General features: G+C 32.2%; 1 protein-coding gene and 1 long non-coding RNA gene across 2 annotated transcripts in view; one reads left to right on the top strand and one right to left on the bottom strand.

Moving 5' to 3' along the window:
- The window catches only part of PTPN1 (protein tyrosine phosphatase non-receptor type 1), a 67,023-nt gene that overhangs the window by 18,444 nt on the left and 32,568 nt on the right, over window positions 1–16,011 (bottom strand). Inside the window, exons 2-4 of the mRNA XM_051976590.1 lie at window positions 12,432–12,522; window positions 8,835–8,935; window positions 3,214–3,312 (exon numbers count right to left, since the gene is read on the bottom strand). Coding sequence (XP_051832550.1) covers window positions 3,214–3,312; window positions 8,835–8,935; window positions 12,432–12,522 — 291 coding nt within the window. The remainder of the gene's footprint in view (window positions 1–3,213; window positions 3,313–8,834; window positions 8,936–12,431; window positions 12,523–16,011) is intronic.
- The window catches only part of LOC127548918 (uncharacterized), a 444,700-nt gene that overhangs the window by 420,553 nt on the left and 8,136 nt on the right, over window positions 1–16,011 (top strand). The gene's annotated exons all lie outside the window — the stretch shown is intronic.

Below are 16,011 nucleotides of genomic sequence, written 5' to 3'. Positions count from 1 at the left end.
CTTCAGCAAGAAATGGGTTTTCCAACATAGCTAAGAATCTTAAATTATTTTAATTAAAACCCAAGAAGACAATTGGCATATTGAAAAATAATTTCCTTACTAAATGTTTCTGAAAATCATAACCTTTTAATTAGTCTTGATCTGAGTTTGCTATTACTCATTATTTCAAAATAACAGCTGGAAATGCATATTAAGGATTTAATATTTTCTTGCCTTGATTAAAAAACAGATTTAGGAGTTATATAACATTTGAAATATCTGACTTTTCCCTCTCCTGTTTTGAAACTTGACTAATAAAATTTAAGACATATAGTTGAAATTTCAAGCACCAATTGTTCAAGTCAAAAAACAAAAACCCAAACCCAAAACAAAACATTATTCAACAATTATTTTTTCTTTAAAAGGTAAAAAGAAGCATAGATTAAAAACACACATTATTCAAAGGAAAAAGCATAATTCTTATGAATATTCAGTATTTTGCTGATATTTATTGTTAGTGTTAAAATTTCTATTATTTAAATTTTTTATATTCTTTTGATTTTCTTCTCACTATGATCACTACAGCAGGAGGCTACTGGCTTAATTGGCAAGTCAAGAGGGCCAGCATCTCAAAGAAAAATTAAAGTCTTACAGAAATCACTGTATTTGAAAATGTCTATGTATGGGCACTGCCTCCCAGTCCTAGGACCACAGTGATTCTATTAGTCTTTGTTCCTCTCCAGTTTACCTCATTTTGGGTTTGGGGGCTCTCAAATCAGAGAAAACAAAACTGTAAACAGCAGAGAACCTGAAACTGATCAATTATTATTTAACTTCAACCCCATCCAATTAGGATATAGACCAAGACCATTTCACATGAAATGAATAAATAACAAATGCAGATCAAAATACTGAAAACAAATTATATACCCAATAGTTGGGGAATGGCTGAATAAATTAAGGTACATTAACATAGTAAGACATTATGAAAATAATAAATATGAGACATGGAAATAAAAACTTACATATAAAGTAATGAAATTGAAAGCCAAAGACTCAGAACAGCAAATACAGCTTTAACCTTATTTTTAAATAACAGACCAAAAAAGCAAGTAAGATTCACACATTGCAAACATATAACTTATTTGTTAATTTAGTTCTACTTTGCCAAATATATAGCATATGTTTAAGGTTTTATGAATTACTTTGTTCTTTATTTTACAAGGAACAGAGATGGATAAAATATAATTTACAAACTGTTATGACTAGATTACTACTCTGTACTAAACTATGTTATTCATCTTCAAAATCTCTAATTTGGAACTCCAAATAATTTTACAGAACCATTAATCGGTCAACAAGTATTTAACTTTTTACTAGACCAAGCACTGGGCTACAAAACAGGACAAAAAACAGTTCCTGGCCTCAAGGCACTCACAAATCTGCAGAGAAAGATAATATGTAAATAACTAGGTACATTCAAGATATATAGTATAAGGAAGGTAATCTCAGAAGGGAAGGCATCAGTAGTTGCAGGGACCTGAAAAGGCCTCCAATAGAAGGTAGAATTTGAGCTTAGTCTTGAAGGAAGAAAAACATGGGGGCCAATCAATGCAAAGTCATGAAGACAGGAGATGAGGAACAATAAGAAGGTCAGTGTCTCTGGATTACAGAATATGTGGAATTAAGGATAGGTGGAAATAAGTTGAAGACGACTGGAAAGGTGTAAGGCTCAGGCCATGAAGAATTTTAAACACTAAACAGATGATTTAATATTTGAATCTATTGGTATTAGGGAACCAGTCAAATCACATGGTCATGAAGAATTTTAAACACTAAACAGATGATTTAATATTTGAATCTATTGGTATTAGGGAACCAGTCAAATCACATGGTCAGATCTGCACTTTGGGAAGATCATTGCAGGGAAACCAATAGAAAGATACTGCGATCTATCTAGGGAAAAGATGATGAGGTCCTAAACTGGGTTGGTGGTTATGTGAATGGAGACCTATAAAAGAGATGTCATAGGGAACAAAATGATGACATTTGGCAACAAACTGGATATATGGGATAAACAAGAATAAAGAGCAAAAGGTGACACTGAAGTTACAAATCAGGGTGATTTGAGAGGATGTGGCACCACTGAAAGTGATAGGCCAAGTTCACAAAAGGAAGGGTTTCTGGGGAAATATATGAGTTCTATTTTGGACATGTTGAGTTTGAACTGTGTACAGCATATCTAGTTTGAAATATCAAAAAAATAATCTGAGTCTGGAGCTCAGGAAAGAAATTGGATCTGAGTATACAGATCTGGGAATCATTTGCATAGAAGTCACTGAATCAATATAAGGTGATAAGATCATCAAGTGAGGCAATAGAGAGGGAAAGAAGGCCTGGGTTAGAATTTTGGGGGACACTCACATTTAATGGACATGATCTGGAAGAATATCCAATAAGAGGCTGTGAAGGAACAATCAGAAAAGTAAGAAGAGGACATTGTCACAAACACAGAGAGGAGAGTATAAAGAAAAAAGTTATCATATTTGTCAGAGAAGAGATCACTGACAATTTAGGAGAGCAGTTTCAGTTGAATGATGAAGTCAAAAGCAATACTGCAGAGGGTTTAGAATTGGGTGAGTGATGAGGAGGGGCAATCAGAGGTACCAGGAAGACATGATCTTGTTTGTAGATGGCAGGGAAGGAGCCATCAGACAAAGAGATTGAAAATAGAAAAAGAGGGATGAAAGTGAGGATGACAATCGGCTGAAAAAATGGAAGAGAATGAAATTTCTTTATAATGAAATTTCTTTATACAATACAATTGAAAAGACTCATTCTTCATAACCAATTACAATATTGAAAATATTTTCAGAATACAGATAATTGGTTTAGAGAAGAAGTAATTAATAGTAACTAGTATGGAGAAGAAGCCTTTTTAGGTTTCTGCACACTGATATCAGCAAACACTTTTTATAACAAACAAAATCTGATCATTTAAAAAAGGAAACCTGGATTATGTTTTAAAAGCAGTTTTGTACTGTTTTTATAACTCAATAAGTGGTACTTATTATGTGTGGTGTGTGTATATCTATTTCTATATATGTATTTTAAAAATTGACTGAGCCCAAAGATTTCAAAGATTTCAGTTCCAATAAACAATTTATGGTAGCAACAGTCTTTGTGGCTATCTATGCAAATCTACTGTGGAAAAGAAGTGAAATCCATACTTACTGATCCTTTTTCCATCACTCTGTTAAGCATGACGACTCCCCGGCTTTTCTGTTCCCAAACCATCTCCCAAAAGTGACCACATGTGTTAGGGAGAGGACCCTATGTAAAGATACAAACTTGAAAAATTAATAACTTTTAAAAAAATCAGACACTTTGCTCAATGATTTTGAATACTGCCCTATTCAGAGACAGAGAGAAATGAATTTTCTCTTTCAAAGCCCAGAATTCAACAACTATAATTCTATTTCTAATTTTTAAAATTAGTAAATAGTCATTTTAGCACTGATTTAGAGAGATAATCAATTTAACAGAGTGAGCACTTTTGGGAAAGTCCCTAAGGACTAGGAACATCCCTAAGGACATACAGGGACTATGACATTATGGGAGTGGGTAAGGTCCTTTAGTAGTACTTTTACACAGCTGAAATGCAAATATACATACATATATATACATATACATACATATATATACATATATATATATTTTTTTTTAGCTGAGGCAATTGGGGTTGACTTGCCCAGGATCACACAGCTAGTAAGTATTAAATGTCTGAAGCCAAATTTGAACTCAGGTCCTCCTGACTTCAGGGTTGGTGCTCTATCTACTGCGTCACCTAGCTGCCCCAACAAGATAAAATCTTGATCAGTGAAACCAGGCCTATATTTTAGGCTTCCACAAACCACTAGCATGCATTAACTGTCTACTATGTACCAAGTGATAATTATAGCTAACATTTACATAGCACTTACTATCTGCCAGATACACAGGGTTTTACAAATATCTCATTTGATTATTACAACACTGGGAGATAGGTGCTATTATCACCCCCATTTTACAACTGAGGAAACCGAGGCAAACTGCAGTTAAAGTGACATGCCCAGATAAGAAATGTCTGTGGCCAGATCTGAACTCAGAGCTTCTGTCTTCAGGCTTATTCATTACACTGCCTAATTGAGAATTATACCGAGGCTACAAATATAAACCAGAAGTAGGTGAGCTGCAGAGAAAAAAAAAGTTCTAAATAAGAGATCACAAAAGGATAACATGGAACTTTTTACCATATTAAAAAGGGTACAGATGGATTTCAGGATAGCAGAAAAAGAGAAAATAACAGCTAATTTCACCCCAATTGCTCTGATGATGATAGAGAAGCAGGGAGGGTAAGTTATAAGCTTCATGCTCTTTTTTAGTGCCAGCTGATAACAAGGGCTCCTTCTCCTGTGACAATCATAAGTAGCTATGCAATTACAGCCAACTGGTCCCTATAGCAGTACAGGACTCCTGAAAAGAATAGGGCTGAGGTAATGATCAGTTTTGTGTATTGTGAGATTTGGCTTTAAATCCAAGGCAGCATATATGTACATAGGCACCAATTCATTAGGAGTAGTTTATTATAATAAAACTTTATGTCTAAAACTCCATTTTTTCCTACCTATTCTCCTTAAGTTCTCTTACTTGCCATCTGTCCCTACTATTCAAATGAAGTTACTTTCCTGAATATTAATGACTTTCTTTTTGACAAACTTTAGTGTATTTTCTTCTTATTCTCCTGGAGGTTTCTTTTGCATTTGACATTGCTGACCAACAAATTCTTAAAATTCTTTTTCCTTGGCTTCATAACGGCATATATACTATCCTGTTTCTTTTTTCCTTTGCTCCATTTCTCCTGCTTGATGCCTAACTGTGGAGTTCCCTACAGTTGGTTTTTAGAAGTAACATCTATATTCTATCCTAAGGAGTTTAAAGTCAATTGCACCTAAGTCATAAGAGATCAGGGAAGTGAAGTTAGATTGCAAGTGTTTGATCAGAATAATAGGCAGTGAGGAAAATGGAGGCATCAAGTTAAGGTAATTCTTTCTAGGAGTTCAGCAATGAAAGAGAAGAGAGCTATAAGACAACTACTTGAGGGATGGCAGAGCTGATTAAAAGTTTACTGGTGAGGGAGCAGTTAACATGCTTAAGGTCCAATAAGTCATCAGTAAACAAGGCGTTCTTAAGGAACAGGGATGGGATCCAGGGTACAAGTAGAATTCTTAGCCCTGATGAAGAAATATCCACGTCTTCAGAGACTAGAGCCCCACCCCCACCTCCACCCCCCCCCCCCAAAAAAAAAAAAAAAAAAAAAGAGAGAAGTGAAATGTGGAGTATTCTTAGGTGGGGAATATAAGGCAAGAGAGATATAGGAGTGTGGGTGGTACTAGGAGCCTAAAGTCAGAGATTTCAAATAGTTGCTGCTAGCATGTGATAGCTCATAAATCTAGGAAGAAAAAAAGGACTACAATGTAACAATGAGGGCCCAGATAAGATGAGATGAGAACATTATATCATACTGGACCCAGCTGTGTTCAATTATATGCATGTATTTGTGTGACCTCAAGTAGCATTTAGCAACACAGGCATAAGTGATAAATGGAGACGGTGGTCATGGTCCAGGGATAAGAAACAGAGTTGAACTAGGTCGGACAGAGGAGCAAGGGATTCAAAGATGAACATGCATGGCAGAGCTAGTTAGCTGTCAGGTCACAAGCAAGACTTTGAAGAAAAGAGATTAGAGCCAGAGCACAGAGGAATGGAAGAACTAAAAGTTATAATGTGGATTTTAAAAAGGTTAAGATGAATGAGTGAGGCAGGAGAAAGAAGAAAAGGAGATTTGATGAAAGAGGGGAATTTCATGCTGCAGGAAGTGATAAGGTCTGAATGGAGATAAAATTAAAGGTATGACCACATGGGAGGCTCAGATGGTGTGAAAATGATTATCACAGGAGTTAGAGATTGAATAACTATGAATCTAGGGGTGTTGAGAGAATATCAAGGTGAATTTTGAGATTCTCAAGTATGAGATCAGAGGTTAAAATAATAACAACAATAATGATAACTAGCATTTATATGGTGCTAAATTTCACAAAACTCTATACATGTTATTTCATTTGGTAAGGATAACTGAGCCAAGTACTGACCTATGTGAAAGGTTCTGTCGCCTACAAACATGTTGCTTGGTCTAATTTTATAAATACATCCCCTCACCCCTATTTCCTTTGTGGATAGGGCCATATTCCAACTTTGTTTTCTAATACCCACTTACTTTTCATTTTTACCTCTTTGTAATATAATTTTCATTTCCATGCTAATAAAAGATGTTTCTTCATGGTTACTAAGGACTTCCTGACCTTTAAACTAAATTTTTCTATAGTCACCTTCCTTAATTTGTCTGGTCATACATATCATGTAAAACTTTATCACTGAGCTCCCTCCTGATATTATTTTCTCTTAACTTTTGTGGTCAAAAGCATTTTTCATGACTTTCTTTTTACTTGGATAGCCATTGCCAAATGTCTCCTGTTTAACACAGGTGAAACAAGTCTCTGATTTTGGTTTTTCTTCCTTTTTAAATAGTCTCTTGGCCATTTTAGGCTAATGATTTCAATTATTTCTAATACAGATGATCTCTAAATCTATCTAATTTCAAACTCTCCTTAGAAGTGGAATTCCATATTCCAGCTAAGGTAAAAGTAGTCAGAGTTAAAGAGGATGTAATGCCATAGGTAGGCACTGAAGGAGTATGATAGATCGCTATACCAAGATGTCTTATTATTACATCAAATTCAACATAGGCAAAACTGAATTTACTATCTCCTTCCTACCTTTCAACTTTATGTTAACAAAACCACCTTGTCATCCAGGCTCATAATCTTTTTTTTTTAAATCAATCATTTTTATTGATAAAATTATACATTACATTCCAAGCTTCTGGATTACAGAAATAATGCATGTGATGAAAATTTATTACACAAAATGAAACTCCGCAAAACTCTAAACTCTCAAAAACACAATATATCTGACAAGAGAAGATAAATTAAATCAAAATTTTATTTACTAAAGTACTCAAATTTTATTTACTAAAGTACTCATCAAGCATTATTTTAAATAATAGCTGCCTCAAGACTACACATACTAAATCTTAACTAAATCTTGTTTTATTTCCTTAAGTTAGTTGGAATAAAACCAAAATCATTTGGACAACTATGCCACCAAGTCAAGTCCTGCATCTTAAACAAAGACAGAAGACAGTGAAAAATTTTAAGGAAAAAAATATCTATTTTTAAAAAATTGATAATCTTCACTAAGGCTTCTGGAATAGTTTTATTTTTACTTTAGAAAAGAAACTCAAATTTTGGGAAAGTAAATTTAAACAGTTGTTGCTTTTCCTCTTAGCAAAATACCAGGCTCATAATCTTAAAAATCCCAGTGAGATATAGTAGAATGAGAAAGAGAAAAGAGTCTATCAACTACAAAGTCTTGTCAAGAATACTTCCATAACATTTCTTATACTCACCCCCTTCCTTCTACTTCCACTATACAACCCACTAACTATTATTGTTTCCTACTGGGTTTTTCTGCCTTCTATCCAATCTCTTGAATCTATCCTTTACATCGATGCTTAAATAATCTTCCTTTAAACTTAAAATCACACTAAGACTTTTGGGACAGCTTGGTATATGACATTTTTCCTTTCAGGAATGTAAGCTCTCAGACAATGGAATCTATGAAGCATACCTTCTTAAAAACACTTGTCCTTTTAGAATAAAAATTTCAGAATCTATGGCAACTTTACATGATAATAAAAGGGAGAAAGAATAGTCTGTTATTATAAAGAAAAATGGACTCGATTAGGAGACTAAAACTCTACTCTAGTTACACTATTTATTTTGTGACTTTAGCCAAATCATTTTCCTTTTCTATGTCTGTTACTCTTCCACAAGATTGTAGAGCTTGATAATCAAATTTCTTATGTTAGTTATTATTTAATACCAACTCTGTGTATAATAAAATTTCATCCATAATTTTATGGGGTTTGTCTACAAGCTAGTAATTTGTTGTTCTTCATTCTCAAAGAGAATCAAAATCATATCACTATTTTGGGGTCAAGATACAGTGTGTCTAACTGGTTAATCAGATCAAGATGAGCTTAGAAGGCTCTACTATAGGTGGGCATAAATAGTCCATATGAACATTTAGAGTGGAGATATCTCTAAATTTGTGTATGGCATGTTTCTTTTGGGCAATTGCAATTCTGCTTTACTTCTTTCAATACTTTCTTCTATAAAGAGATTATTTTTTAATCAATTTCTAGAAAACCTAAGTCACAGTGAAACATAAGGTGATTACCACTGAGAAAAAAATTTATTAGTGATGCTTTCATTAACATCATTTAAATATTTTAAACAAAAATCTATTAAATACTTACTATGTGCAAAGTATTATGTGAATAGTTTTACAAATATCCCATTTTCCCCTCCTTGAGATGGCAGGCCCTAGTTATAGCTGAGGAGATTGAGTAAGACTTAGGTTAAGTGCCTTACCCAGGGTCACACAGCTAGTAAATATCTGAGGTCAAATTTGAACTCCTGGGCTCTAATCCTCATATCCTTGATATCCCTCGGCATCATGAAGATTATAGTCTTACACTTATGGCAGAGACAGAAGTACCTTTAAGAATCACCTAGTTCATAATTTTACCAATGATGAAATTCAGTCCCAGAATGATTAAATAAAACAATGGAGATAAGAACCCCCCTCCCCCCCAATAGATAATTATTTTTCTATTGTTTTTTATTTATTACCTGAGTGAGAATATAGCTTCTTTGGGCCTCTTCCATTTTTATCAAACTAGCATTTATATAATCATTATCTTCATGATGTAGCTTAATTCGACTGTGGTCAACTGTAAAGCAATTAGAACAGAGGAAGTTAATTGAAAGAGTTAGAATACATAAATAAAAGTGTGTATATAAAATATTTCAGTAAACATATATTAGATACCTTTTAAACAGAATACCTGGAGATAGAATGGTGTAAAGGAAAGGTCCTGGATTAAGAATCAAAGGCCTTGGATTCAAATGCTGGCTTTGTTATTACACATCTATAGACCTCAGTTTCTTCAACTATAAAATGAAGGTGTTGGCCTAGATACCTGCAGAGCTCCTATTTTCCCTGGAGTTTTTTCAGAAGCTCAGGTGAATGGCCTTCCACTTCAGGTGAATGGATTAACTCCCATACTCTCCTCCTTTCAATGTTTAAGATCTACTACTTTGCAAAGCTGAATGAAACCATGTAATTTTTAGCTCTGGGATGTCAATGGTTCCTTGAAATTAGTTGTGTTTCTATGTTCTAACATCCTGGACCTAGCATGAGATGAACTGGATGTGAATCCAGACTCTTTTATTTTCTAATTTTACACAATTTTAGCTTCCTCACTTACAAGATAAGAAGTCAATGCTTATACTTTTTAGCCCTCAGGGTTGTTAAGAGGAAAAGGTTTTAATAAATCTAAAAGGACCCCAGACACGTAAATTATTATTTTTGAGAAAAGAGGGGAAATAATGCTTGACTTCGAAAATATGAATAAGTTTGGGAGGGAAACAAAGGTCACAGAGATGAAAAAGTTTGAGAGTGATAGTTTTAAAAATTTACTTCATATATGGGTTGTTATTTGTGTCAAAAAATATATTACAGGCCATAAATATTAATAAGATGGAGTGAAAATTGACTAAAATACAACTATGAAGCACTAACCAACATTCTTCCCAAATTCATACTAATGCTTAGTAAAATCTAAAATGCTGAAGTAATTTTCTACTGCATCCTAATACTGAACATTTTGCAAATTTGAATCAATGGCAGAGAAGCCAACAAAATACCCAAGTATTTTCCTAGAGTCTTGAAGAATTGCTACAATATTGAAAGGCAGGCCTGCACTACCATTTATATAAACCATTTTAGTTCTCTGTTGCTTCACTGAACTATGATGGTAATTCTATTTCTTTTCTTTTTAAATTTGTTTTTTAAAATTATGATCTTAACATTAATTCAGACAAATAGACCTTGAGCAATAAACTTCATTTTCTAAGTAATTTATCTAATTGTGCCCAAGATGATATGAAAGAGACAATTTCAGTGTCTCTAAATGTCCCAACTTCTGTCAGGGAGAAACTTAAGATACAGTGTAAAGCCGACTCAGATATCTGAATGGTATCTCTATATGTATAGATAAAATACATTATATATGTATGCACATACAAACACAAATATAGATATACAACCTCTGCCCTGTGTGTGCACATATGTATATGGACCTTAGGTTTCTCTTCAAAAACTATCAGTTCATATCCTTTGATCATTTATCAATCAGGGAATGACTTGTACTTTTATAAATTTGACTTGATTTTCTACATATTTGAGAAATGACGCCTTTATCAAAAAAACCTGCTGTAAACATTTTCCCCAAGTTTTTTGCTTTCTTTCTATTCTTGACTGCACTGATTGCTTATACACCCACACAAATTTAATATTATCAAAACTATCTATTTTATATCACGTAATGCTTTTTATCATCTGTTCATAAATTCTTCCCTTATCCATAGATCTGACAGGTAAAATATTCCAAGCTTCTCTAATCTGATTATGGTATCATCTTTTATGTCACATATCCATTTTGACTTCATTTTTTGATATAGAATAGAGATGTTGGTCTATACCTAACTTCCAGTTTTCCCACCAGTTTTTGTTGAACAGTGAGTTCTTGTCCCAAAAGCTTGTATCTCTTCATTTATTAAACGGTAATCTACTTCTATTGTTGTGTATTGTGTACTTAATCTATTCCAGTGATCTACCACTCTATTTCTTAGTTACGACCAAATTGTTTTGATAATTGCTTTGCAATAGTTTGAGATACAATACACCTAATTCAGCTTCCTTCATATATTTTTTAACACTGATTCCCTTGATAAATTTGACCTTTTGTTTTTTTTGGATGAATTCTGTCATTTCTTCTAGCTCTATAAAATAGAGCTATATAAAAATTTTCTTAGTTTGGAATGGCACAAATAAATTAATTTAAGTAGTATTATCATTTTTATTATACTGGCAACCCATGAGCAATAATATGCTTCCAATTGTTTATATCTGACTTTATTTATATGAAAAGAGTTTGGTAAATTGTGTTCATACAGTTTCTGAATTTGTCTTTGCAGGGAGACTTACAAGTATTTTATACAGCAGTTATCTTAAATGGAATTTCTGTCTCTGCTGCTGAATTTTGTTGGTAATATATAGAATACTGATGATTTATGTGAGTTTATTCATATATATGAAACTCTGCTAAACTTGTTATTTTATCTAGTTTTTCAGCTGATTCTCTGACCCTTGTTTCTTGAAGGTTATGTCTATGAAGTGTAGAATCTCACAAGTCTTACCAAATTGAAATGTTTTGTGAATGATTAAGTACCTAAAATATGTCTTTTGCTTTAGTTAAGTTCTGAAAGACTTCTCTCATTGGGTTAACCAGAGTTAATAAATGATCTTATAATACCACAATCCTGTGGAATGAATACTCACAAAAAAAATAAATTAAGTGCATAGGACATATTATCTATTAGCAGCAAAAATGAACTGAGATGTAAGCAAATTTTTTTCAAAAAGAAATCTTGGTAACTCTTAATTTTAATACTTCTTATTTCCCTGTTCTTATACTGAGGATAAAATAGGAACAAAGGAATTAAATTGGTAAGTGAACAAATATGCCATAAGACATTCTCTTCAAAACTGATAATAAAATTTTTATTTAAGGGAGCAATTTTCAGTTGTCTTCAATATTTACTTATGTGGACTAGCTTACTCCCCAACAAGAAACGTGCTATTACCCAACAACTTATCTCTAGTGCTGCTACAAAGACAAACAAATATAAGGTAACTGATAGTGCAGTAAGCACAGCACTGTACTCAACTTCAGCTTCAGACACATATTAAGTTAATAACCCCAGGCAAATCACTTAACCTTTCTAAGATTCAATTTCTTCATCTGTAATGGCATATTAGATTTAATTTATATTTATATACTTAATATATAATTTATGATTAAATTATATAAGATATATAAAATTTAATTTAATATAGTAATAATAATAGCACCTATCTTCCGGTTGCTATGAGGATAAAATGAGATGACATTTGTAAAGTGGTCAGCAAACCTTAAAATACTACATAAATGTTAGCTATTCTTACTAGTGTTATTATTATTATATAAAAGATGGATGTTAATGGATAAATATGTAGTAGATATCTACAATATTTGATACCTTATTTACACAATCTCTACAGAGGAAATAAACACAAAAAAAGTATAAGGCAGTGAGACAGACAACTAAGAAAAGAATACTTACAGGGACTGACATCTCTGTACCTATTTCGATTTTTGTTTTTTGGAAGTTTGGCCACTTTACAGGGAAAGTCACTGGCTTCATGTCTAATATCCTATAAAAGGAACAAATAAACATTAGTATTTGAAATCTCTGGTTATTACATGAGTTTTATACACACAAAAAATATGCTAAATAATTTTTAAAAATATTGTAATAAAATATAATTAATTTTTAAAAATATTGTAATAAAATATAAATATAAATAAAATTAAATATCATCTATTTGAAGTGCCTAATTTTCTAGCTCAAATAGCAGTTACTAAATTGGCACCCTCTCTTTTGGTTATAGGGATTATACTTGTGATGAAATTCTCTCTATCCATATAGTTGCCACCTTCTCTGAAAACTATAATCTTGGAGAATTGCATGGAGCACAGAGAAGTTAACTGACTTGTTCAGGGCCACATGATTAATATATGACAAGCATCAGGACTTACTTAAAACAACATCGTCCAGGGTTGAAAGTCAGCTATCTATCTATCCACTATTCTTTACAAGGTGTAAACAAGAAAACCTAAACAATTGAACACTCCCTCTAAATGGATGATAAACAGATCTCAATATATTGAATTATTATAGAGAAAAGAAGACCTATTTGGATTACTAAAATTGTTGAAGAATCCCTATAAAGAATTGTCAGTAACCATGAAATTTCTTTGCCTAAGCTGCTTGTTACTCACTTTACTTGGACATAAAAATATAAGGCATGGAAGAAAAAATTTTTTCTGGATATTTATGATGAATCACCCTAAAGACATTTTAATAATTTAAAAATAAAATTATGAATTACAAACTTGTGCAATAACAAAAAAAATTAGCACAGTGATGTTATATAGTTTATGCATCATTTACGTGAGGGACTATACAAAAATCCAAGTGACGAGCTAAAAGTGATAAAAATTTAAATCTTAAAAACCAATAATGTTAGACATAATCCTACTTGGGGAAAAAAAAAACCTTGTAGGTCAAAAGCCATCTCTGATGTTAACATGATAAGCATAGAGACTAAAATTAATGGTTGTTAGGATGGTAGCCATATTTGCTTTCAGTTGGATTATATCATTTCCAACTAAGATAGAGATTATTAGTGTAGCTAACTAAGCCATTAGAATGACTGCAAATCAAGATGTAAATTCAATTAAATTCAACAAATAACATGCAAAGCACTGTATAAAGTGCTATAGATAAAAAGATTAATATAATAAAACCTTTTTTCAAGGAATTGAAAATCTAACAGATAAAGAGAGATATACAAATAACCACAAAACAAGGGAGAGTAATAAAAGCAAAGGAAAAATTCCAAGTAGTGCTATGAGAAATAGCAGAGATGATTTGTGAGAAAGTCATTATTGTGTTCTGTGAAGTGGCTGTCACAATTTTTAAGAAAAAAGCATGATGACCATGTAATTGTCTTATGTAAAACAGGCACTTAATAAATGTTTGTGGAACTGAATTGACTAATTTAGCAAAAATACATTTATGTAACGTGCATAACTATCACTTCAGAGAATTATAAAAAAAATTAAGAATGAAAAGTAATCTTCAAAGGCATCTAAAATCAGCCATTACAAGATCATTTAAATTTCATGAATAATAAAGTAATCAGAAATATTTTTCCATTCATTTAGAATACAAAGAATTTCAAAGTCTTATCAAATATGAAAATGCAAAGTCTCATTAAGCCAGCACTGTTGTATCTTTTTCTATTTTATTATAAAAAGACAAGGAAATTAAACTGTTTGCTATCATTGTATCTAACATACATGTATACAAGAAATTTGTATATATACATACAAGGTTGTCATACTACCGATATATGCAAACATCTGAGCTTTTAATTTTAAAAGGTATATTCTGTCAAATTTTGAACAAAGAAACAAATACCCACAAGTTCTTTTCCTCAAATTATTCCTATAACAAAATATCTACATACATTTGAAAGTAAAATCTTCTCAGCAGTCTTTTACATGTCATTTAATAAATTTAAAAAAAAATATTGTCCTTTTGAGTTTTATGACTGCTTAATATATAAAAATACTTTATAAGTATCAAATGGGCAAAAATAATCCCAACTATGTTTATGCTTAATTTTTTTCTTGTCTCAGAAATGAGCTATCTCCAAATTATGATTTTAATGTGAAAGAGACATAAACCTATCTGATAAATCTAAATAAAAATAAGTGTTTCATAAATGAAACTCAGTAACAGTTTCCTGAGGAAGAAAATTCAGTGTAGAAATTAGGAGGCCCAAACAGTAGTTAACCATATCAGGGGTAATTTTAAATAGTGGTTTTTTTAAAAAAGAGAGAAGATAATAGATGAGTCTGCACTGATTACAAAGATGCTAATTCAATTAGAGAACTCTTTTGTCAAAAAATATAAGAGAACTGGAGTTAGCTAATCTGTAATTTATTACCTATCATTCAAATGTACCCAAATATAATTAAGTAATGAAGAAAGCCTAACATTTCAAACTTATAATTTCTTGTCTTGCTGGGGTTTTTTTGGGTGATGGTAAGATGCAGAAAGAACAATTAAGTCTAGTAAAATGTTCATACATACTATATAGTAGTTCTAAAAACTTCTTACTTTACAACTATTTCTCTGAGTCAACTTATTGTAAAATCCAATAGATAGTCTTATAACCTAGATAGTGAGGTACTTATCCATATGGTCTTTATAAGTATCTTCCTATTCAAATATTCTTTACAATTACTACACACACACACACACACAATGTGTTCCTGTAAAACACATTCTTTTTTTCTTAATTTATTACAAAATGGAGCCACAGTTTTCCAGAAAGTTTTGGTAACATGTAATTCACACATCTGTTACTTTCTTCCTTCCCAATAACAAAAGCTTTTATATCATATCTAAATGAAACAATACTTACTTTTGACATATTAAAAGTTCTAAAGTATATAACAAAGCAAAGATTTCAAGGTAGGATTAGGATTCTATTCATACTCAATATATTACCTTTTAGATCTGAGAAAAAAAAAATAAGGCAAACAATTGGGCTTGGCTCCTCCCTTGGTGCTCTTAATATTTTGGTAACAAGCTATTTCATTAACTTTTATGGAACCTGCTGCATCTTAGAAATAGTTTCACCTAGTCCCTGGCCTCTTAAACTGGGATGCACAGACCTCTCCTCCAGTCCCCAGGAGTATTTGGATAAATTTCACAGAGTATATGAATATAGATGGGGGAACCCCCCAATCCAGCTATATCTTTACTTTCTCTAACTTCAAACTGAAATTTAGCATTTCCATCAATTGTAAATACAGGCAATAAACCATTCTTCTGAGAAGGGGTTCATCCACAGGCTTAACCAAACTGAGAAAAAAGATCCATTGGCATAAAATTAAGAACCTTATGTGAGCTCAAGGGAAGATGAGAGGCAGAAACACAATAGAGACAATGTTTTAGAATGTTAACACTGAACAAAAGGGTTTAGATTTCCTTTATATATGCAAACAATTCACTAACAGTGAAATGTTCTCAATATATCATCCATTGGCTGTCAAGATAAAACTGA

Source organism: Antechinus flavipes, chromosome 2 (genome assembly GCF_016432865.1).
Source record: "Antechinus flavipes isolate AdamAnt ecotype Samford, QLD, Australia chromosome 2, AdamAnt_v2, whole genome shotgun sequence".
In the NCBI taxonomy this organism is placed as follows: Eukaryota; Metazoa; Chordata; class Mammalia; order Dasyuromorphia; family Dasyuridae; genus Antechinus; species Antechinus flavipes.
This window is presented reverse-complemented; position numbering and strand designations above follow the sequence as displayed.